The 22,264-nt window shown below is 45.6% G+C and overlaps 1 protein-coding gene and 1 pseudogene across 1 annotated transcript in view; both read right to left on the bottom strand.

Moving 5' to 3' along the window:
- KIF26B (kinesin family member 26B) overlaps positions 1–22,264 on the bottom strand; it is a 500,879-nt gene that overhangs the window by 245,159 nt on the left and 233,456 nt on the right. The window contains exon 4 of the mRNA XM_049713434.1: positions 20,822–20,988. Within this exon, the coding sequence (XP_049569391.1) occupies positions 20,822–20,988 (167 nt within the window). The remainder of the gene's footprint in view (positions 1–20,821; positions 20,989–22,264) is intronic.
- LOC117201817 (phosphatidylethanolamine-binding protein 1-like) lies at positions 6,474–11,787 on the bottom strand (annotated as a pseudogene).

Below are 22,264 nucleotides of genomic sequence, written 5' to 3'. Positions count from 1 at the left end.
ATGTGGGATCTTCCCGGACCGCGGCACAAACCCACGTCCCCTACATCAGCAGGCGGACTCTCAACCACTGCGCCACCAGGGAAGCCCCATGGTATTCTCTTTTAAATGATGATAACCCCTACCTCACAGTTGTGAGGATTACATGTGATAACTTGGAACACAGCAGATACTCAGACCCCCCCACTGAGCCTGCATTTACATGCCGACGGTGCCCGTTAGATCAGAAGTGACCCAAAACCCATCAAAGGAGCAAGATGCCTCTGCAGTCCGGCTCTTCCCCAGCAGCTGCCTGCCTGTGCCTGTGGATCTTTGCATTTCCAGGGATAGGAACCAGATGCTATCATAACTGCATGAAAAAAATGGTCCCTCACCAAGAAAAAAGGCCCTTGACGGACGTTACCGAGGCTTTATGAGCCATGAAGTGCAACAGCTGGATAGTTCCAGGGAACGTTTCCACCCAACGACTGTTAACCAGCAGGAGATGTTTTATTATCTTTTCCCCTCTGTTTAATGTGTTGTTCACCTTCTGCCGGGATTGTTAGCCTTGATTATCAATCTCCACATAAAAATATAGGGATGACCTATTCTTGTTCCTCTCCTGGGGTCTCCCCATGTGGCTCATTACTGTCAGAATCACATGCTGGCTAGCCAGGTGGACTGGAACCCCTGCTCCCAGGAGCCAACAGATAGATGGGGGGAGGACAAGAAGCCGGAGAATCACCGATGGTCATGAGCACCAGAAAATTATAGGATTACAGCAAACAAGAAGCCAGCAACAGAGAAAGACTCTTGTTCAGCTGTGGCTGAGGTGCAGACATCTCGAAAAAAGTCAATGTGTTTTCTAAACTATACAGTCCCGTTTCTTTTACAAAGGAAACCTGGCGGCTGTGTCCTCTGGGAGCCATCAGGCTTCCTCCGTCTTCACTTTCAAATGTGCATCCCCGCGTTTCCCAAGCCCAGCTCCTCGCCGGTGAGGAACCGGATAGCAGCACCTCCGTGCTCTGCGCCCTCTTCATTAGGGCGGCAGATACCAGCAGTATTGCTCTCCAGGATACAAGCAAGCAGATGGCTGGAGTTCACAGTCCTAAAGCAGTACTTTGCAATTCCACACGAAGCCAAGGAGAGAACGCCAGGCCATCACCTGTCCTCTTTCTGAGTGACTGCGCTGATTTGGATTTTTATTCCTTCCTTTTGGGCATGAAACAATCCAGGTGCAGGGGTGAACTGCCTAGCATCTGCTCTGCTGATGTTCATATCCGAAACATCAGATGCCGGAAGTCACTCTACACCAGCCTGCCCCTGAGTCCGCGTCCAAAGGAGAGGGTCCATGACGTGTGCCCAACCTCGACGTGCCGAAGGGGCTTTGAAATCCTGGCCTGCTTTCAGCCAACTTTATGCATTTATATCAGCTGATTTGTTTGATAAAAATGTTCAGGATAATGCAGCCACTTTTTAAAATGCTGTAGAAACAGATTAGAACAGCCATGATACTGGACTGGAGTCCTGAGGCATTGAGCTGAGAATTCCATCTCCCCCTGCATGAGAGAGGCATCTGAAGTTGGGGATTTGCTCTCTACCCGACAACTCTGGCTAACAGCTTCCCATCAGCCTACCATCTGTGAATGAATCTGGACCTGCAGATTTATAGTCTCAGTCAGAACCGTGTCTTAGGATGTGGAGGACAGCTTGCTTTATTTTTCCCTAATGCTGCTGCTTCTCAATCTTAAGAGCTAACTCAAGATTAAGTGAATAATCTATACACATGTGACATGAGCTACTCAGATTCCCTCCCACATCATGTCTTCCAGACTGAGGAGTTCTTCCAACTGCCTATTCTCAAAAGGGAAGTTCCTCCTCCCCCGCGATGGTTTTTGCTTCCCTCTTGTGTTTTAAGGTGTACTTATCAAAACTTCATAAGAACTTCTGGGTTCAAACAAATTTCTATTTTTTTTTCTTTCTTTTTTTTTTTTTTTGCAGTACGCGGGCCTCTCACTGTTGTGGCCTCTCCCGCTGCAGAGCACAGGCTCCGGACGTGCAGGCTCAGCAGCCATGGCTCACGGGCCCAGCCGCTCCGCGGCACGTGGGATCTTCCCGGACCGGGGCACGAACCCATGTCCCCTGGATCGGCAGGCGGACTCTCAACCACTGCGCCACCAGGGAAGCCCCTATCCCAACTCTTCATTTACTCTCTAAGGTAATTCTCTCTCCATCTCAAAACATTGTCTCTAATCCCAAGAAAACTCAATTAGTTAGCTTTAGTGGGGTATAATTTATATATAATAAACTGTACACATTTAGAATTTGGTGAGATTTGTCATATGTATACACCTGGGAAACCATCGCGAGATAACGGACACTTCCATTACCCCTGAAAGCGTCCTTCTGCACATTTGTTATCTGCCCCTCCCCACCCCCATTCCTAGTCAACCACTGATAATGCTTTCCGTCATTATAGATTAGTTCGTATTGTCTATAATTGGATAGAAATGAAATCATACTGTACGTTGTCTTCGGTTTTTGGTGGGGGAGTCTGGCTTCTTTCGCTCACTATAATTACTCTGAGATTCATCCATGTTGGTACATATATGAATAGTTTGAGTATTCTGAGTAGTATTTCATCATATGAATATGCCACATTTTGTTTATCCATTGGACACTTGGGTTGTTTCCAGTTTTTGGTTATTATGAATAATATTGCTGTGAACTTTCATGGACAAGTCTTTGTGTGAGCATATGCCCTAACTTCTCTTCAGTAAAAATAACTAAGAGTGAAGGACTAGGGGAAGGGTAGTGTAAAATCATTTCTACTGCTTCCAGTATGACGTATTTTTAAAGGCTGCCTGAAAACCTAAATAAAGTATAGCCTCTCTTTTTCCTTTATTTATGCCTTTTTCTCAAAAAAAGTAAACATGGTTCTCAAAGAACAAAATTAAGAAGTAAACGTATATGGGGCGGGCTTCCCTGGTGGCGCAGTGGTTGAGAGTCCGCCTGCCGATGCAGGGGACACGAGTTCGTGCCCCGGTCCGGGAAGATCCCACATGCCGCGGAGCGGCTGCGCCTGTGAGCCATGGCCGCTGAGCCTGCGCGTCCAGAGCCTGTGCTCCGCAACGGGAGAGGGCACAACAGTGAGAGGCCCGCATAACGCAAAAAAAAAACCAAACAGTATGTGGGGCCTCACACAACATTGTAAATCAGCTATACTTCAATAAAATTAAAACAAAAACAAAAACATATGGGGCCTCGAAGCTGTACCTGTACTTATTTAGGATTTTCTTTCTCCACCAGGGCTACTCAATCTTAGCCTCAGTAAAGTGGCACACACAGCTACACGGCCCAAGTAACAAGCCATCCCTTAGGGATAGGAGGAAAAATCTTTTCCCCACTCTTGGAAGCGCTATGGTGTGCAGGTGCTAAAACATTTAAGAGGCTAATCAAATTCATGCTACCAGTCCTCTTGGGTGTATTATTTGAGTACATGGAAGAATCTATGGCTCAGAACAGAATGGAAAATAAAGAAGACTTTTCTGTGTTTTGTTTCTGATGCCGTTAGACTTGTTTTGAAATGTATGTAAAATAACAAACCAAAACCAAAACCCAAGAAGGAAAGGGAGAGAAAGAAGAGAGAGTAATAAAGGAGGAAGGTTAGAGGAAAAAGATAATGGGACCAAATTCTTAGAGTCTATGCTTCAGGTAAATAATTCCCTTACCCGGAAATATTTTTTAAGCAAAGGTCAAAAGACATGGGTGAGTCATGGCTTGGATATCAGAGCTATGTTGGGAAATCCTGTTTGAGCCATCGCCCCCACGCCTCTTTTGCGAAGGAGGCAATCACAGAATGAATGGACTGTAATGTTGAGGTTCCAGGTGTGTAGGGAAGAGACTTGGTAGTTTTTGATATATGAGCTTCTGTAGCAACGGATGCAAGTTAATTTTTTTTTTCCTGAATGTGTAAAGAAACGCTCGTGATGTCTAAATTTACTGCAGCTTCCCTCCCCCCCACCAACTAAGCAGGATCTAGACTCCACAGATCAGTCTTCCTCATGTGCCTAGCTTTAAAGGAAATAAAGAACATGCAAACTAGTAATCCACCATAGGACTTTGAGGCTGTGATTAGGACCACAGGAGACGCGTAAAGATTAATAATATCTATTTTTATTTTCTCTACCTTTAGTGTGAAAGCGAAAACAAAATGCTCAGCATCTTCAGTGAGAAAGGATATGGGACTCTCCAGTTGATCCAGATGACACAAGGATTAAACTGCACCTGTCCACAGCTGGGGACCCTGAGGACCAAAGGATAAGGGTGGGAGGCGGGCGGAGGGAGGGAAGGAGGCACACCTGAAGACCAGCGGGCACATCCCTGCAGCTCCAGTGCTAAGAAACCAGAGCCAGGAGCAACCTCGGGGTGTCTCAGTAGGAGCCTGGCGTTGCACAGAACGGAAAGTATTTTCACGTTAGACTGAGTACTGATTCTAGGTGCGACGGTCCACTGGGCCAGGCTATGGCGCCCAGCTGTTTGGTCAAACACCAGCCTAGATGCTGCTATCAAGGTATTTTTTAGATGTGATTCACATTGACGTCAACAGACTCTGAAGCAGATTCCCCACCATTATGTTAAAGGAAAACACTCGTCTCAGGTGCCTGGTGGGGCAAAGTACTCAGTTCCAATTGACCAGAAAGAAGGCCCCGCCCTCAAGGTGCAGCGCTATGCAGGCAGCACTCATTCTTTCTCTCCTGCCCTGAGCACAGGCTGTCACTCTGTACTGGAGACTCTACTTCCACAGTGGAATTCAGTGAGCTGCGCACAGGTGGCCTCCCTGAGGAGGGACAGGAGAAAGCTGGCAGGGAACTCTCCACGGCAGACTCCTAAAGTTCCTGAGACACACTCACCAAATATGTACTGAGCCCCAGCCCCGTTCTAAGAGCTGAGGTTTCAACGATGGAACATGACGGACAAGTGTCTCTTTCTATGGATCTTACATTCTAGAAGGGGAGACAGGAAAATGAATGGATAAGACAAGACTTAGGGAGAGTGATACTGGGAGTTCTCCTGTACTGCTCTGTCCTGGACTTCCATGTTGTTTATAACTCTCCAGTAATGGGACTGGCTGCCCCTCTGAACGGGGAGCTCCCTGGTGGCAGTGGCTGCCCTTTTGTCATCCTCGGCATCTAATATAATGTCTGGCATACAGTATGGGCTTACCAAATGCCTGGTGAATGAATGAAGGAATGGATACATGAATGGGTGAGTGAGTGAGGATATACTGCCAATAGCTTATGCTGGGTTTCCCTAGAAGCATCCCTGCATAAGGATGAGAGTGCTAGTAGCTTTCATTGGAGGGTGATTCCAGGAAGCGGTGTAGGGAAGTGGGAAAGCAAGACAGGGAGGGAAGGAAATGACCAGAGGATGCATTATCAAGCAGATTGCTGACGTAGGCAACTGGGGCTCAGTCCTACTTAGGAAATCAGGGAGACAGGGTAGACCTTGTCTCAGTGTTATCCCAACCAAGGAGGAAGGGAGCTGGGGTATTTATCCACCAACTCCTGTCAGACTTATTCGCCTGGACCTTGGGAGCTGCAAGGTTTTGTTTAGAGAATGATAAGCAGAAGGGCATGGGGGCATGGGGGCCAACAGTACCTGCTACAGCCAGCTACACGCATCTGGCGAATTCCTGGGGGGCCTGAAGCCAGTGGTGTGCAGCCAGGGGGCTGCAGAGGCAGCAGCAGAAGGGAGGTTTTGCAGCCATCCTGACAGGCCTGGTCAGACTTGACGACACACGGCTTGGTAATCCTTGGCTCTCCCTCTCTACCTCTCTCAGTTTTTTGTTTGTTTTTGTTTTGTAAAAGAGAATGAACCACACATAAAGTCTAGACAATTTTAAAAAATTAATTAATTTATTTTTGGCCGCTTGGGTCTTCATTGCTGCACGCAGGCTTTCTCTAGTTGCGATGAGTAGGGGGTTACTCTTTTTTTTTTTTTTAACTACGCAATGTTTTTATTCAACTATAAGCAAACAGCAGAATTAACACAACATTCAGCAACTCCAGACCGGCTTTTCTTACACCGAAGAGTGATCAATTTAACAGGCACAGACTTTCGGATTGCTGATGACCTCTCACTCAGCCCTGCAGCTCACCTAGATGGCCAAGCTTGAACAGCAACTCTCTCCCTATTGTTTTTTTCAGTGTTGCTCTTTAAAGGGGCCAGAGCAGGACACTGACACCCAATAACCAGCCTGAGATGTATCACATGGGGGGCTAGCGGACCTGCCGGCCCCTGGTTGTCTTAGTGAGAGACAGGGCCGTGAAAACACATGCCGTCAGATGCCGTCACAGACAATCCTGGGCTCGGGCTCACAAAGGCAGAGGCAATCAACCTTTTCTTTTTTTTCAACCTCCCTTAAAGATTCTTTGATACTCTGTTCTAATACTGCAGACCTGGTTTTTTTTACCAGAATTTTTTTCTTCTATAACGTCTGGGTTGTTATTCTTATATTAACATTTTGATGACCCCATCCCAGTACCAAAATATCCCTCACCAAAATGGAGTTCAAATTTGATCAAAACGTAAACCCCCTAGAATTAAAGAGGACAGGCAGAAGGAAAAGTCACCCTAAACCTAAATCTGACCGCTCAGGGCTCAGGCAGGGGGAAGGGGAGAAATCTACATGCATCACTAAATTGAAACACTGCTTGGGAACTCTGGGACCGTGTCCATCTCCTGGCTTTCCTCTACTTCCCAGACAGCTGCTCATACAGTTTGGGCACATAGTCATCCCATTCGGCCTGGTAACACGCGCCGGCCACCGGAGCCCCGAGCTCGTACTTTTTGCGGAAATTCGCCCCCTTGAACTTGCCACGCTCCTCTGCAGATCGGTTGCTGAGAATGGGCTCATCACACTTGAGTGGCCTGTCCTGCTCGTAAACTAGCCAGGCGTAGCGGTGAAGGCCTGTGCCCTTGGGAGGCCCAGAGCCCACATAATCGGAGAGCACCGTGCCACTGCTCCTGGGTGGGTGTCAGCACTTTGCCCAGCTCGTCAAGCTCCGCCCCGCCGTATTTGACCTGCAGCGCGTGCTGTGGCCTCTCGTCCACTTCCTGCAGGCTCAAAGGCCCGGACCACTTGCATCGCGAAGCCGAGAGGGGCGGACAGCGGGGAAAGCCGAGGGAGGAGTCACGCAGGGTAGCAGCCCAGACTCCCAGCGGTCTGCAAGCTGTACCGAGGCAACTCAGGCCCCACGGCCGGGGAGCACATGCGCGCGGGGGTTACTCTTCGTTGCGGTGCGCGGGCTCTAGGCGCACGGGCTTCGGTAACTGTGGCGCACGGGCTTAGTTGCTCTGCGGCATGTGGGATCTTCCCGGACCAGGGCTCGAACCTGTGTCCCCTGCACTGGCGGGCGGATTCCCAACCACTGCGCCACCAGGGAAGTTCACCTCTCTCAGTTTTAACCTGATGCTTGGAACTCCTCAAGGGTGGAAACAAGGTTTTATTTTGATTTTTAAACACTTGTGGGTGGTGAGAGCATATATAGTGATGTAAGACTGTTTAGCTTTTTTTTTAATCACTAGAAAGTGCCCCTAAAATTCTGATCAGGGGTATTCTGCTTTCCCCCCAAGTGCCACCTTGCCACTTTAGACAGGTACAATAATAGATGAAGATTTATTTCAGAAAAAGGAATCACGATTATTTTTTGAAGCACCTAAAAGACCGGAAATAAGTTTTGAGTGATGGTTTAGATTTTCTCATTTTTTTATTTCAAGTGGCTTCCCTGGTGCTGATCACTTTACAGACTCCGAGAGAATTTCTCTCTCTTTGTCACTGCTAAGGCCCTTGCTTTCCTTTGCTAGAGTTTAAAAGGACAAACTACGGACTCTTAAGGCTTTGGTTTTGAGGATGCCAAGAAAATGACACAGTCTGTTATGATCTAGGCTCGTGAAATTATATTTCCCGGATTCCAGGGTACTTCATGAACAACAAGCACACCAAATGCCAGGAAAGGCATCTAATTACAGTGTGATGCTAAAATCATTCTCGCACCAGCTAAATAAAAAGACGATTATTAGAAATAGTGTCCTGCTGAATCTAACTGTGTGGAAATCAATCATGGAAAAGATTCCATTTATTTTTTATCTATCAGAATTATTTTTATCATTAATACTAGTACTTGGAATGATGATATCTCTGAGGCTACATTATCCCACAGTTTCTTTTAAGTATTTCATTCTTGTGAGAAGCAGGACAGACCTAAGTTTTCAAGCATGGTTGATTCATTCTTTCAACATTCATGTACTGAGCTCCTACTCTGTACCAGGCAGTGCTAGATGCAATAAGGGGATTAGACACAGATCCTGTTCTCTTGAAATCTACATCTTAGTAATCAGACAGAAGGAAAAGAAAAAGTCATTATGTCCACTTCAGAGGCAAGAAAATAAAAATCCCACCTTCAGGGACATCTCTCACTTATGAAAAGCAGACACTTCAGTGAGCTCTCTTTATGCTTCAGTTCTACCTATTTCCCACCAAATTATTATAACAGTACTCCCTAAATTCCGCCTTCCTATACCCTCAATGAGGAGTCAGTTTCTTAGTCAATACACAATGCCACAGACACGATCTGTGTTTTCATCTAGGATAGGATTCCTCAGCACACTGAGCATCTACCCAATACCACATAAGATAATACATCTTTAGTTTCTGTAATGTCTTCCACATGATTTTATCCCCAAATGCTTTACATACTTCACTAAGACAGCTATAGAATTAAAATAATAAATCAAAGCGCAGGACAGAAAGCAAAGAGGTTTATTCAAGGGAGGAAAAGACAGCTTTTCAATGAGACAGGAGAAAAGATGGAGAGCCCTGCTTCATTGTGATAGACCTAAAACTCATAAGTCTTTCCTGTGCTTTAACTCTTTCTTCGGTTTCCTGTCCCAGGCAGCACCTCTTGTCCCATCTCTACACATCCTCCTCTTGAAAAGACAACCAGGTACTTATATTTTAATATGAATCTCAATTTCCCAACAACGCCTTTTTCCATGCTTTGTGACGATGTTATCTCCCCCAAACATCCTAGATTTAAGAGAATAATTTAATTCCTAAGCAGGTAGTTTGAATTTAGTGGGAAAAAAATGTAAGCTTCTCAAAAGAAATTCAGTGGAAGACAACCTGGATGCTTAGCTGCCCATCTCCCTTTGAGTCTGAGATTCATTCATTCAACAGATATTCGTAAGACGACAGGTATTAGGTGGGAAGAGGGATGCAGAGGCAGAACAGCTGTAATATTAAGTAGGGAGGTCAGGGAAGGCCTTGCCATTAAGTGGCATTTGAGCAAAGATCTGAAGGAAGGAAGGGTCGAGCCAAGCAGATACCTGGAGAAAGAGCAGAGGAAACAGAAAGAGCAAAGTCTGTGAGGAAGGAATGGTCTTGGCGCTTTCTGAGGAAAAGCAAGGAGGTCAGTGTGCCTGGGTCAGAGCAAACAAGAGGAAGAGTGATAGAGGGGCGCGTAGGGCAGATTGTAGAGAGACCCTGGCAAGCCACTGGAAAACCTTTAACTTTTACTCTGAGTGAGACAGGAAGCAATATTTTAGTAACTAACAAAATGAGAGGAATAGAGTAGTTGGTCAAAATGTTTCTCCCTTATGTCTTCAGTGGTGTGCTCTGCATTCCTCCTCTACTATGGTCTCACGGATCATCGTTGTGTTGAGACTTCATGAATGCCCACCCATCACAACCCGTTTTGAGTTTGGAGGCAGGAGAGCATAGTAGTGATCTCGGAGAGGCAGCATTGAGAGCAGTGACTTGAAGTGAGATCTTAGTTCCCTGCCCAGGAATTGGACTTGGGTAGCCTGGCTGAAAATGAGGAATCCTAGCCGCTGGTCCACCAGTGGGTAGAGGCTAGAAGCAAAATCCCCCTGGTCCTTGCCCCCATTGAAAAATGCATTTCTCAAGAAGGCAAAAACTGTAAAAACAGGTACAAAGCTTATTATCAGGGACACAGCACAAGTGGGAGAGCACACAGAGAAACAGTTTGTTTACTTAAGACAGAAGCAAGGCAGAGATGCACACCCGGAGAGCAAGGGTGTGCGGACGTCCTCCCTAACGAGGAGGCAGTAAAGGGGCAGTGAAGTCATCCATATACGGCAGTTCTTCCGGCCCTTTGTTTACCTTTGGCCAATTATCTGGTTTCTTTTTCCACATCTGATCTGCCTGAGGACCCTCTCCAACATGCAGGTGCAGCTTTTTTCCAAGATGGATTCCAGGCCAGAGGCCTAGGGGACGGCCTTGGCATCACCTATTCTGGGGAGGTGCCCCCTCCTTTTTGACCCCCAAGGAGGCTTTCTGCACATGTGCAGTGTCTCCCTTGCCCCACGGTTGGGGAATATATGACCTCCTGATCCTTTACTCAAAGAAGGCTTAGTCCCTCTCTGTTCCTGCCAGGACTGTTATCTTAAAGGGTCCTCAGGAGACAAAGCTTGGGTATTTACCCTGTTCCTGTTGTTATTTCTAGGTCCAAGTGCAAACAGGAGGCTGATTGTAAACGCCTAACCTGGAGCCCCCCTATCTCCTGCCTCAGTAGCTAAGAGCATTTGTTCATCCATTCAACAAACATTTCCTCTTTCAGGCACTAGGGGTTCGGCCAAGAATAGAGAGACAGATATCTCTCCCCTTACGGAGCTTACATTCTGGCTCACGAGCTCTGGAATCGGGTGGCCTGGCTCAAGCACCTACTCATCTCCTTCTAGCCGTCTGACCATGATCGAGTTACCTCACCCATCTGCGCTTCGGTGTCCACATCTAAACAATGGGATGGTAAGAGGGCCAGCTCATGGGGGCTTCTGAAGTTTAAACTCGTGTAAAGAACTCAGAGTAGTGTGTGGCACATAGGAAACCCTCAATAAATGTAGGCTATTAATTTGAAATGAGTAAGTACTGAAGAAAGGAACACATTACAGAGGTATTGCAACAGGGCAGGGGCAGAAGTGCACTCAAGGAAACGTTTTATCAAATATATAGTAGATAAAATTGTATCCTTTCTCCATCCATCTTCTCATTCAGGACACAGGTCATTCTATTGTTCTTTTTGGGGTTTTTTTTGCGGTACACGGGCCTCTCACTGTTGTGGTCTCTCCCATTGCAGAGCACAGAATCCGGACGCACAGGCTCAGCAGCCATGGCTCACGGGCCCAGCCGCTCCGCGGCATGTGGGATCCTCCTGGACCGGGGCACGAACCCATGTTCCCTGCATCGGCAGGCGGACTCCCAACCACTGCGCCACCAGGGAAGCCCTAGTGTTCTTTATGAATCGACTCCGCGCCACCATATCTTCCCTCTTCAGCCCCCAATTCAAATGATGAAGGTATTAACAAAGAGAGCGAATATTTCCCTCTTTTACTTCTATTTTATTTACTGTTGTGATTCATTTTCACTGTCAGTGTCACGGCAGACTTCCAGCTCCCACACTGCAGTCACCACCAAGCTATATGGTCATAGAATTCTTAATGGCTCCTCCTTTTCTTCCTTTTGTTTTCCTTCTTACTGTTTGAGAGTTTTTCTAGGGCTATAAAACTACAAAAAGAAACCCTTCAAAAGATTTACAAGTGTGTAGTCAGCTAACTGGAGCTCCACAGGAGCGGGCAGAGTTTCTCTCTCTGCTGGTCACTGATGTTTTCAATCACCAGTGACACCTGGTTCTTTCCAGGTAAGGCTTCAAGAGGCAGCTGTGATCTTCGGCCCCCCACGATGGCAGTTTTGCTCTCCGAGGCGTGATGCCTGATCTTTACAATTGCCATGGAGGTCCTAGGTAGTCATTAGGCCGGATTACAAAGCGGCACGTAAACACACCGTAAAGGTACGCACAACACAAGTCACCCACTCTAAAGGCAATGTTGAGAATTCATTGCATTTCCCACTGAGGGTAGAATTCCATCCTTTTCATAGCAAATGCCATCTTAACGTCATCTCTAGGACTTAGATGATGTTTGCAAACAACTATCACATTTTCATTTAATCCTCACTCTAATCCTATGAAGTAGATACGATGATCTCTGTTTAACAGGAGAAACTGAGGCTTCGCGAGGTTTAAGTTACTTGCCTAAAGTCAGAATGTCAGTGGCAGGCTGTGGATGCAGCCACAAGCCACTCCATCCTTCTCTCTGCTTTATCCAGTACTCTTCTTCCCCTCCCCTCACCCCTGCATCAGTAAAAAGGACATTAAAATTGTTCAGTAAGAACCAGGATGCCTAACCCTGAGAATATTTGACAAGAATCACCGGGATCCTTCAGGCTCAGCGGAATTGCTTTGCCTTCAAACATCCACACCAAGCCAAGAACTGGATTTTCAACTGAGGCAAAGCTGTACAAATAAGTCCCAGATGTTGTGAGCTGATTGCCAGCGCCCCAACTGGCCATCCGTCACACGAAGGACTTAAGTTGGAAAATGCGCTCTTACACATTCCCTGCAGCGGGAGATGGGAATGGGGCAGCAAACACTGACCATTTTCTTTAGCAGAGATCACCAATTCAGAATGGCGTGGGCCAAGCCATGAGTGCCATTTCTATTATGGTCTGCACACCCCAAAACAGGGGTTTTGGGGTTGCCGGGGTAGGGTACTGGCTGTTAGGGTCGTATATTTAAAGTGTTTTAGGATTTTTTTTTGAACACAAAGGATCATAGTGTAGACATTGAATTATGGCCACTTTTTCTTCAGTGCTTTCTCTGTCTTTCATAAACAATCAAGGGTTTACTTCTTCATGCAGCAACACCTGAAACTATTTCCTGCAGCCCCTGAAATCTGACAGCACGAAATATACATTTGGCTCCTTTTTAGTATTTTCCTTTCATATTGCAACTGATGTGTGTTCAAGCGAAACTATATTCGTATAGTTACGATTCCTAAACATTCACTGCATCAATATACATGAGCAACAGTCCCTTCTTTTCTGAGAAGTCCATGGAGTCTTTTCTAAGAAAAGTAAAGCTATGACTTGCCAGGAATAAGTAAACAAGAAATTCAGAGGGTAGGGATTTGGTTTCCACTTCAGGCCTTCAAAGATCGCTGCCCCCAGGGGAGACACGAGCCCAGACAGTGCCTTTGGGCAGCTGAGAAAAAGACGTCCCTTTGGATAGATGGAGCCCAGTGGGAGGCGTCTCAGCTCAACCAATAGAGTTTTGGCCAAACAGCAAATGGCACAATTATGCATGTCGGCCCTGACCACAGGTGTTCCCTACAAGGTTCAACGGCAGCCCCACTTCCGTGGGAGCCATGGAAGAGGCAGACAGGGAGGTGGTGTGGGGAAGGTGGAGAGTAATGGGAGAAAAGGGGAAAGGGATAGACCCTAAGTCAGAATGAGACCCTAGAAGGAGTAAGGAGACAAAGGTGCAGACTTGGATGCAAACAAAACAGGAAAAATACAATAATCATATAAGAGAAATTCCACAGTATGAGCTCCTCAAAGCTCCTAGCGTTTTTTGTTTTGTTTTGTAGAGATATCATTCTGCTGTAACACACATGGCGCTGGAAATTAACTTCCAATCTGTAAAACTGGAGGCAGAAAGTCTGCCCCATCTCTCCACAGAGAATCAGCAAATTAAGAGTTGGATCTGTGCACCCAGCTCCACATTTCTCCCCCTAAATCACCTGAGACCAACTGTGGTGTGTTTAGGAGAGTTCTTCTCTGGTAATAATTGCTGGTGTGTTTATAATGGGAAGATGTGAGCATCCCTAAGGGAACTGTACCTGATGGAAGAACAAAAGAACCGTGAACAGTTTCACACTCCATCCTTCTTTGACTTAATAGGCTCCTCTCAAATAACCAACTACTACTGTTATGTGTCAGCACGCCCAGGGACTAAAGAAAGCCTTCGCTGTGCAAGATTATATACGAGAAGCATCTGCTGTGACCAGCGAAAGGCACTCTTTGAGTTGGCTGTCAGTGAGAGTGCGGAAATGGCTTTTAAGGAGGACCTTCTCTGTGGCAGTGGGAGCTGTGTGTACAGCAGCACGTGAGCACAGAGCACTCAGGAGCAGGTCCCACAAGAAGGCTGATGAACGGAGGGACCCGTCTGAGGGCAGGGCCTCGGAGCCGGGAGTTGGCCCTCTCAGCTCAGCTTAGCCCCTGATTCTGGACCCGAGCTGGTCTTGGTTTAATGTCACAGCAACCTCTGGCCTCAGAGGGATGCCGGTTAAATCAGTCCTAAGAGGCAACAGCATAACAGGGGCTTGGAGATGGCCGTCAGGTGATACAAGCAGCAGTCTAATAACAAAGATGGAAGAAATTGCACAAGAGGTGGAGATAGTCAGAAATATAATAACATCCCTAAGAAAAAGATGAGTTTAGGCAAAAGGCAAAAAGTTAGCAGAAGGAAATGAGGGACAGCTTGCCAAGTGAAAGAGAGAGAAAACAGAGCAAGTGGACCGCACAGAATCAATCTCAGGGTAACCCAATATTGAGGTGAACATCAAAATTTACGCAGAAAATTCCAAACCCGGGAGCTGTGTATTTTTAATCAACAACGGAAAATTGTGTAAAGGTCAGAATCTTCAAGAAGAGAGTCAGTAAATAAAAAATAACCCTGTTACTGGAAAAAAAAAAAGAACAGAGGAAAAAGAGGGAGAAGCTCTAACTAATGTGATGGATCCAATGAGGAGCAAATGGACAGACAGTAAGGATCTGAAGGCGTTGAGTAATCTGAAGTAATCAAAACCCATGAAAACAGATTTAAAGGCATTTATTTACATTAAGAAAATAGAGAAATGAAAAAATAATAATGAAAAGTGACCTTTATATAATTTTACTTGAAAATTTCATTTGAATTTGGTAAAAAGTTATGGTCTTACAAAGGTTGTGAACTAAATGTAAAAGCTGTAAAGAAATAACATTACAATAAGAAGTGGCGTCTGAAGACAGAACTGAAAACCCACGTGTTCACCAACTCCACAGAGATGGCAGCACCAGTTCTGCCAAACTTGAACTTGCCTTTGCAAAGCTCACGTGATCACTGGCAATTTTCACTATTTTTTCCCATACTTGCTCTGAATGTAGATTAAAATCCACCAGAAGCTCATTTTCTCCATGGATTAAGACAACAACAGTACGATTATCAGTAAGGTTATTTGGGAAAGACCATCAATGCGAAGATAGGAGATCACCTGGAAGATTCACTTTATTTCCCAGAGCTCCAGGCAATTCTATGCGTAATCCAGGATTTGTTCATAGCTCTTCAAATTCAAATGAGGATTCTACCCCCTCAACCTACAGAGCTGAGGATTCACCCAAGAATTTTCATAGGGTTTCACGCACTTCATACTTTAAAGCACAAAGGACATGATTAAGTCAATCTCAACTATAGTCATCATATTGTACATTAGATCCCTGGTACTTATTTATCTTATAACTGGAAGTTTGTACCTTTGGACCACCTTCATCCAGTTCTCAAGTTAACACTGCTGTATGGTATGTTTGACAGCTGTTAAGAGCATAGATCCGAAGAGTTCTCATCACAAGGGAAAAAAATTTTTTTTTTTTTTTTTTTTTTTTTGGTATCTTGTTTCTGTATGAGATGATGGATGTTGGGTAAACCTATTGTGGTAATCATTTCACAATACACGTAAATCAGATCATTATGCTGTATGCCTTAAACTTATACAGTAATATATGTCAGTTATATCTCAATAAAACTGAAAAAACAAGATCATGACAGTTTTTTTAAAAGTAAATCTTTATTCAAAGTGAATAGTCAACAAATGGGAAATCTAATGACACCTGACTTCAACACTTAATATTAACATGGGAATCACACAAAGGAGATTCCCTCATTTGAAAAGTTCAAAGCATGATAAATAACCAACTTGATGATCAGTTATGCCAATCTCTTTTTTTGGTTAAGATTACTATTAATATTTTTAGTATTACTGTTACTATTTCACTGTTACTACTTTTTTCCAAAGGGGAACAAAAAAGTGTTTTTCCAAAAGCAGAGTACTGAAATTCTGAAGCAAAGGCAGTCCACCAAAATGCTGATACTTAAAGAAATAAAGAGGGAGGGACTTCGCTGGTGGTCCAGTGGTTAAGACTCCACGCTCCCGATGCAGGGGGCCTGGGTTCGATCCCTGGTCAGGGAACTAGAACCCACATGCCCCAACTAAGACCCGGCACAGCCAAATAAATTAATTAATTAAATAAAGAAATTCTGGCGAAAGATATGTAGAAGAAAAGCAATTTGGGCTTCAACATTTTCTAAAGCAGCACTTCTCAAATTATCTGTGGTGAAGGAATCACTTTTTTGCTTTTATTTCTAATTACATTCAAACTATAAGACCTACTTTTTTATTTTTAGATTCAATAGGCATAAACTTACTCTGTCAACTTGCTACAGAAGTTTCTAAATGCTTCCTCTGAATTTCCACACTTATCACAGACCAGTAAGTGCGTGCTGTCCACAAACCACACTGGGGGTAGCCCTGGTCCAAAGTATCACTGCTTATTCAGAACTGGAATTTTTATTTTATAGCTGTTGAATCTGAAATGCAACAAGATCCACCCAGACCTCTACCCATAGCTCTGAAAAGTAAACACTTTAAAAAGGCCTGTATCACAGAGAAAAGTGGACACCTGCAGCCCTCAACAAATCAGGGTTTTGTCGCTGTTCTGCTTATCTTCTCAAACTGATTGCAGGGCCCACTTACTTCGTGGGTTTTATCAGCAATTATGATGGAAAAAGCCTGCTTAGCACAGAGAACAGCAACAAGGCTCACAGGTGACAGGAAATGAGGATGGACTCCCCACCCTGCCACTTCCCAGCTGTGTAGCCTTGGGCTGGTGACTTGACTCAGGACACCTCTTTCTCTATCCATCAAACAGGGGAAACGGCAGGATCTACGTCCCAGGGTTACTCTGAGGATTAAGGGAGATTCCGCATATGAAGAGCTTAGTGCAGTGAGTGATACACACTGAGTGTTCAGTAGATGTCAGCCACGTTGGCCACAAATTTGGCAAGTGGCGCTGCTCCTATCTGCAATGAAATGACACCCAGCACAGCTCTTGAGGGCTGGCCAGCCTGTCCTCACTTGGAGCTATGTAGAGTCCAGAGCCCTGCAGACTCACGGATGTGTTTCAATCACACAGTCAAGCAGCACGAGTTCAAAAGTGGCGAACACAGATCTGAGGGGCTGACCCTGCCCCCAAGTTCCTATGTGGAACGACTCTCCTATCCTTCCACGAAAACCATAACCGCTAATGTGTTTCCAATTTTGGCCCCAGCAACAGATCCAGATTCCACCCTTCTTAAAAGCCACGCCTACCATCACCTCACACAGCTTTGCTTGAGCTGAAACAGAAAGCTCCTCTGACGCGACCTCAGTTTACTGTCTGACAACGTAACGGGGCTGCTTATGACTTCTCAGGGGGGCCTTTGGGGACCCACAGAGGTGAGGGACGACCCTGGTTCTCTCTTGACAGTGCGGACCTTGAGCAGGTCACCCGACTTTGCTCTCAGTCCCCGTCCATGACAGGGAGGTTGTCAGTATGCTGCCACCCTCTCTGGGAGGCGTGACAGCCCAACCACTATGGACAAGAGCAGCGGGGCAAACCGCGTAATGAGTGTGTGGGGGGGTGAATATATATATATATATTCAGTCTCTAATATACATATATGATTCTTTAAATATGTATATATTGGGGTTTTTTTCAAATTTTTCAGAACTTTATTTTTTTGACTTTTTTTAAAAACATCTTTATTGGAGTATAATTGCTTTGCAATGGTGTGTTAGTTTCTGCCGTATAACAAAGTGAATCAGCTATACGTATACGTATATCCCCATATCCCCTCCCTCTTGCATCTCCCTCCCACCCTCCCTATTCCACCCCTCTAGGTGGTCACAAAGCACCGAGCTGATCACCCTGTGCTATGCGGCTGCTTCCCACTAGCTATCTATTTTACATTTGGGAGTGTATATATGTCCATGCCACTCTCTTACTTCGTCCCAGCTTACACTTCCCCCTCCCTGTGTCCATATATATATATATATATATATATATATATATATGTGTGTGTGTGTGTGTGTGTGTGTTTTTAAAGAATTATTCTTTTTCTCATGGTACTTCACCCCTCACTCTACACTGTAAATGCTCTAAACACAAAGCATGTAGTTTTTTCCTTTTTGTTTTTTTTGTTGCAGTACGCAGGCCTCTCACTGTTGTGGCCTCTCCCGTTGCAGAGCACAGGCTCTGGATGCGCAGGCTCAGCGGCCACGGCTCACGGGCCCAGCCGCTCTGCGGCATGTGGGATCTTCCCGGACCGGGGCATGAACCCGTGTCCCCTGCATCGGCAGGCGGACTCTCAACCACTGCGCCACCAGGGAAGCCCCAAACCATGTCCTTTTAATGCCTTAACCCACTAAGCTCCAGGTGCTGTCAGCATTCACCACAAAGCAATGACAAGTATTCAGGTAGCCCTCTGAATCCTTTCTAGCTCTTTGGAAGCTCATACCACAAGCCCTTGCAATTCTGAATTCAGGGGTTCTTTGTTTATCGCTAACATCGTCCACAGGGCCTCGTCCAACTGACATCATTGGCCCATTCAGGTGGGTCCACCCTGGTGTTTCCATTCTACCCCTTGGTGTACAAGCAAAACTCTCAGGAAGACTGTCTTTGCCAGTCATTCGCCATTCTTTTCCCTGGTGTTTGTTCACTTGTTTGTAAATCCTTCTCTGACCCACGTGAAAGCTGGCCTCCATATACCTTTTGTCCAGCACTCAGGCCTTCCTGGTCTATCCCATCTCGACATCCTCTCCCTGACTCGGATGACACTGTCGGTTTCCCCCCAGCAGGGAACGCTATTCTCCCAAAACACTGTCCATCAGGGATCATAGCACTTCTTATTTCTTCCTGCTTCAACTCCTTTTTCTGGTTTTTTTTAATGAGTCAGTCAGTCTGTAAAAATCTCTGGACATTTCAGTATTTCAGGAGATCAACCCCCATCTGAGCACTGAATGTTCTCTCCGGCAATGAAGCCAGGTAGTCACCCAATGCAAGCTTGATCTCCCTCGGTGATGGGGAGCTCACTGTCTCTTGGGCCAGTTTGAATTGTGAGCAAGTTCTCCTTCATTCTGAGCTGGGAGATCTCTCTCTTTCATCATGAGGTTTTAGTCAGCCTTTGCCCCCATACTCGGGTTTTCTATACAACCATCCAAATCCCTCTTTTACATGATGGCCCAAGAGACAGCTGAGGGCTCTCTTCTCCAGGCTAAGCCTGCTAGGACTTGGCCTCCTAGTTCCTCACCACTTTAGTCACCCTCCTGTAGACATGCTCTGATAGCCTACATATGTCCCGGGATCTTCTGTGCTTGTGGCATTCCCTCATATTCTGTTCCATCTGTTTATTCTCTCCGTGAGTGGCATGGACATGACCTCCCAGTAAGCTTTCTCAGTGGTCCCAGACAACACAGAAATTCACGAACACACAGAGCTAACACGATGGCCTCTGTTGTCAGGTGGCCACTACATACATATTTCCTGTTACTTCCCATACATTCAAGTTGGCCCAGTTGTTCACAGGACAATAAACACGGCACCAAGGTACAACCAGAACCTCAAAGCCAGTCTTCCAACAAGCCCCGTGTGCTGCCTTTATTGTGTCTTAATCCGGGATGTCAGCCTCTGTTCCTCCTCTAACTTGTTCCTTTCCTAATCAGAGCCCCTTCCTCAGATTTGTGCTTTGGATGTTACCATTGCTAAGGATAACAGGAAAAGCCAAACAACGTTCCCTCTTACTGACACGCTCGTTAAGTCCATAGTGAATTACCATTTGTCTAGCACATACTTCATAATTTACAATCATCTTATGTTAATCTTCAGAGCAACCCTGAGGAACAGATATTATCCTCATTTTATAGATGAGGACCCTGAGGCAGAGCTGGAACTCAAACCCAAGGGGTCTTCTGATTTCACATCTCACGCTATTTAGTCTATACCCTGCTTACTCAGAAGCTCACGAATCTTAGGTACAGAAAAAGTTTTCTAAGGTTAAGTTCCAAGTATCAAGTAAAGAATGAGTCACAGAGGAAAACCCAGAGGAATCTGGTTTCTATTTCTGGCTTTGCTATAAACTACCTCACAGTTTAACTTTCCTGGTCCTCAGTTTCCTTATTCATAAAATAAGGAGATCAAATCAGACAATCCCTGAAGCCCCTTCCTGCTCAGCTGTCCTATGTCTCCTGCCCTGTCTCTGCCGTGTTGCTAAAATTAGGCAGAAAACATTGTTGAAATACCTTTCTTTTTTGTTTCTCAGGGTTTTTTTTTTTAAGTTTCTGAAATTAGCTGGAGAGTTGACAACTATCCAGCTAGTCTGTCAAGGAGGAAGAAAACTGCCGTCTATTTAATAGCTAAATTTTAAGCAGTTCCTCTTCTGTAGTGAGAAGAGATATATGGAATCACCAGCCATGGGGCTGCACCCACAAAATTCCTCCTCCTGTGGAGATCATCTTTAGAGCCACGTATTCCCAGAGCAGAGGTTCTCAAGCCAGGCGACGTTTGGCAACATCTGGAGACATTTCGGGTTGTCACAACCGGGGAAGGTGCCACAGGAATCTGGCGAGTCGAGGCCAAGGTGCTGCTAAACATCTTATACTCACAGGACAGGCCCCCTAAACAGAGAGTTACCTGGCCCCAGATGTCAAAGGGCTGAGGTTGAGAAACCCTGTCTTAAAGAGTGAAGTCAAAGAACAGCCCCAAACTCTTCCCAGCGTTTTAGCTAAACGGGTCCACGTGAGAGGCCAACCGGGTGGGCTCACCTGAAAGAACCGAGGGTCTGGACACCTCTCTTACCTGGCGAAGAAGGACGCGGCCACCGAGGTGCCCGCGGAGGTCTCGCTGGCCACGCAGGAGGCTTGCGAGGCCGGGACGCTGCAGGCCGAAGGCTTGTCTGCATTGTAGCGATTCAGCGCCGCCTCTGTCAGGCCCTCCCGGCCAGGCTCTGTCATCAGCTGGGAGATCTGGCAAGGAACACGGAGATCGAGCTCATTACCTGTGGCTCACGGCATTTCCTGACTACCACTGGTAGCGCCTCTGTTTTGGGGTCGGGGCCAGAGCGTGGGGCAGGGGGCGGTGAGGCTGGGAGGGAACACGTCCCCACGTGCATTCAGTGACACGCGACGTGGCCTCCTCTAAGGCCATTTTCCTGCATGTTAGCTAGAATACCTCCTCGTTTGCATTAAATATAACGGAATACAATTATGCCCTGACACTGTAAGTTTCAATTACTTCTGTGTCCCCCCTCCGTTTGGAGGGGAAAGCAGAAGCCATTAACCACACTATCTGCAGCCCAAGACCAGACCAGTAGGACCAACTAGTGCTGGTTTCTTACTAGGAAGGCCCTAAAGGCTCTCAAATAGACAAGAGGAGCAAAGATATCATTCTTTTAAGGGAGAAGTGAACCTGCTAATGAACATAAGAAATTAAACAAAACACTACTTGTGTATAGTTGTTGTTTGCTGTAGGCAGTCAGCAAAGAGATGACTTAGAGAAGCTCATAAAAATAGATACAGCCCACCATGAATTACCAATTTTTTTTTTTTTTTTTCCTTGGAAGGTTTAGACCATTTCAACAGACTTAATTTTCCTACTGGTTCATTAAGATAAATGGCTTCCATTTTATTGGCAATAATTGCATTTATAGCGCAAATTCTAGTGAATGGGGGCTGGGTCTATTTTGCCTAAATGCACATAATATACTATGAAGAACCACACTTCTGGGCAAAGTAAGATACTGGTATAGAAATATACTTTCGGAAAGTGCTAATCCCATGACAAATGTAATAATTATGCAGGCAAGTCCTAAGGGTGCTATTTTGAAAGCCTGTTACTTTAAAACTTCAGGCTACTTGCAAAAAGGAAAAACTGTCCATTTTTTTTTTTAAAAAAGGAAACTTTAGTTTGGGGGGGAGAAAAAAAAGGTCTCCAGCCGGTTCAAACCTCTTAAATGCTGAGTGGACAATGTTTCTAATTGCCTAGAAAATACAAGTGCGATAAGGCAAAGATCAGAGCAGTTTCCACTCTGTGCTGAGCAGCCCAGAAGGCCAGTGAAAGAGCCCCGTTTGTTAACCTTTGAACATCAAACATTTGTACTTTTCATTATTAGAAGAATAGCAATCGCTCTTGAGCCCCACGGACTTGAAACTTTGCTCTGCTTAAATTCACGCTCTGACTTGGAAAGCCTTGGCATTATCCAGCTGCAATTCTGCCAATACACACTTTCTTATTCTCATTCAT

Source organism: Orcinus orca, chromosome 1 (genome assembly GCF_937001465.1).
Source record: "Orcinus orca chromosome 1, mOrcOrc1.1, whole genome shotgun sequence".
Taxonomy (NCBI): Eukaryota; Metazoa; Chordata; class Mammalia; order Artiodactyla; family Delphinidae; genus Orcinus; species Orcinus orca.
The sequence above is the reverse complement of the archived record's forward strand: the minus strand, read 5'-3'. Positions and strand labels throughout refer to the sequence as shown.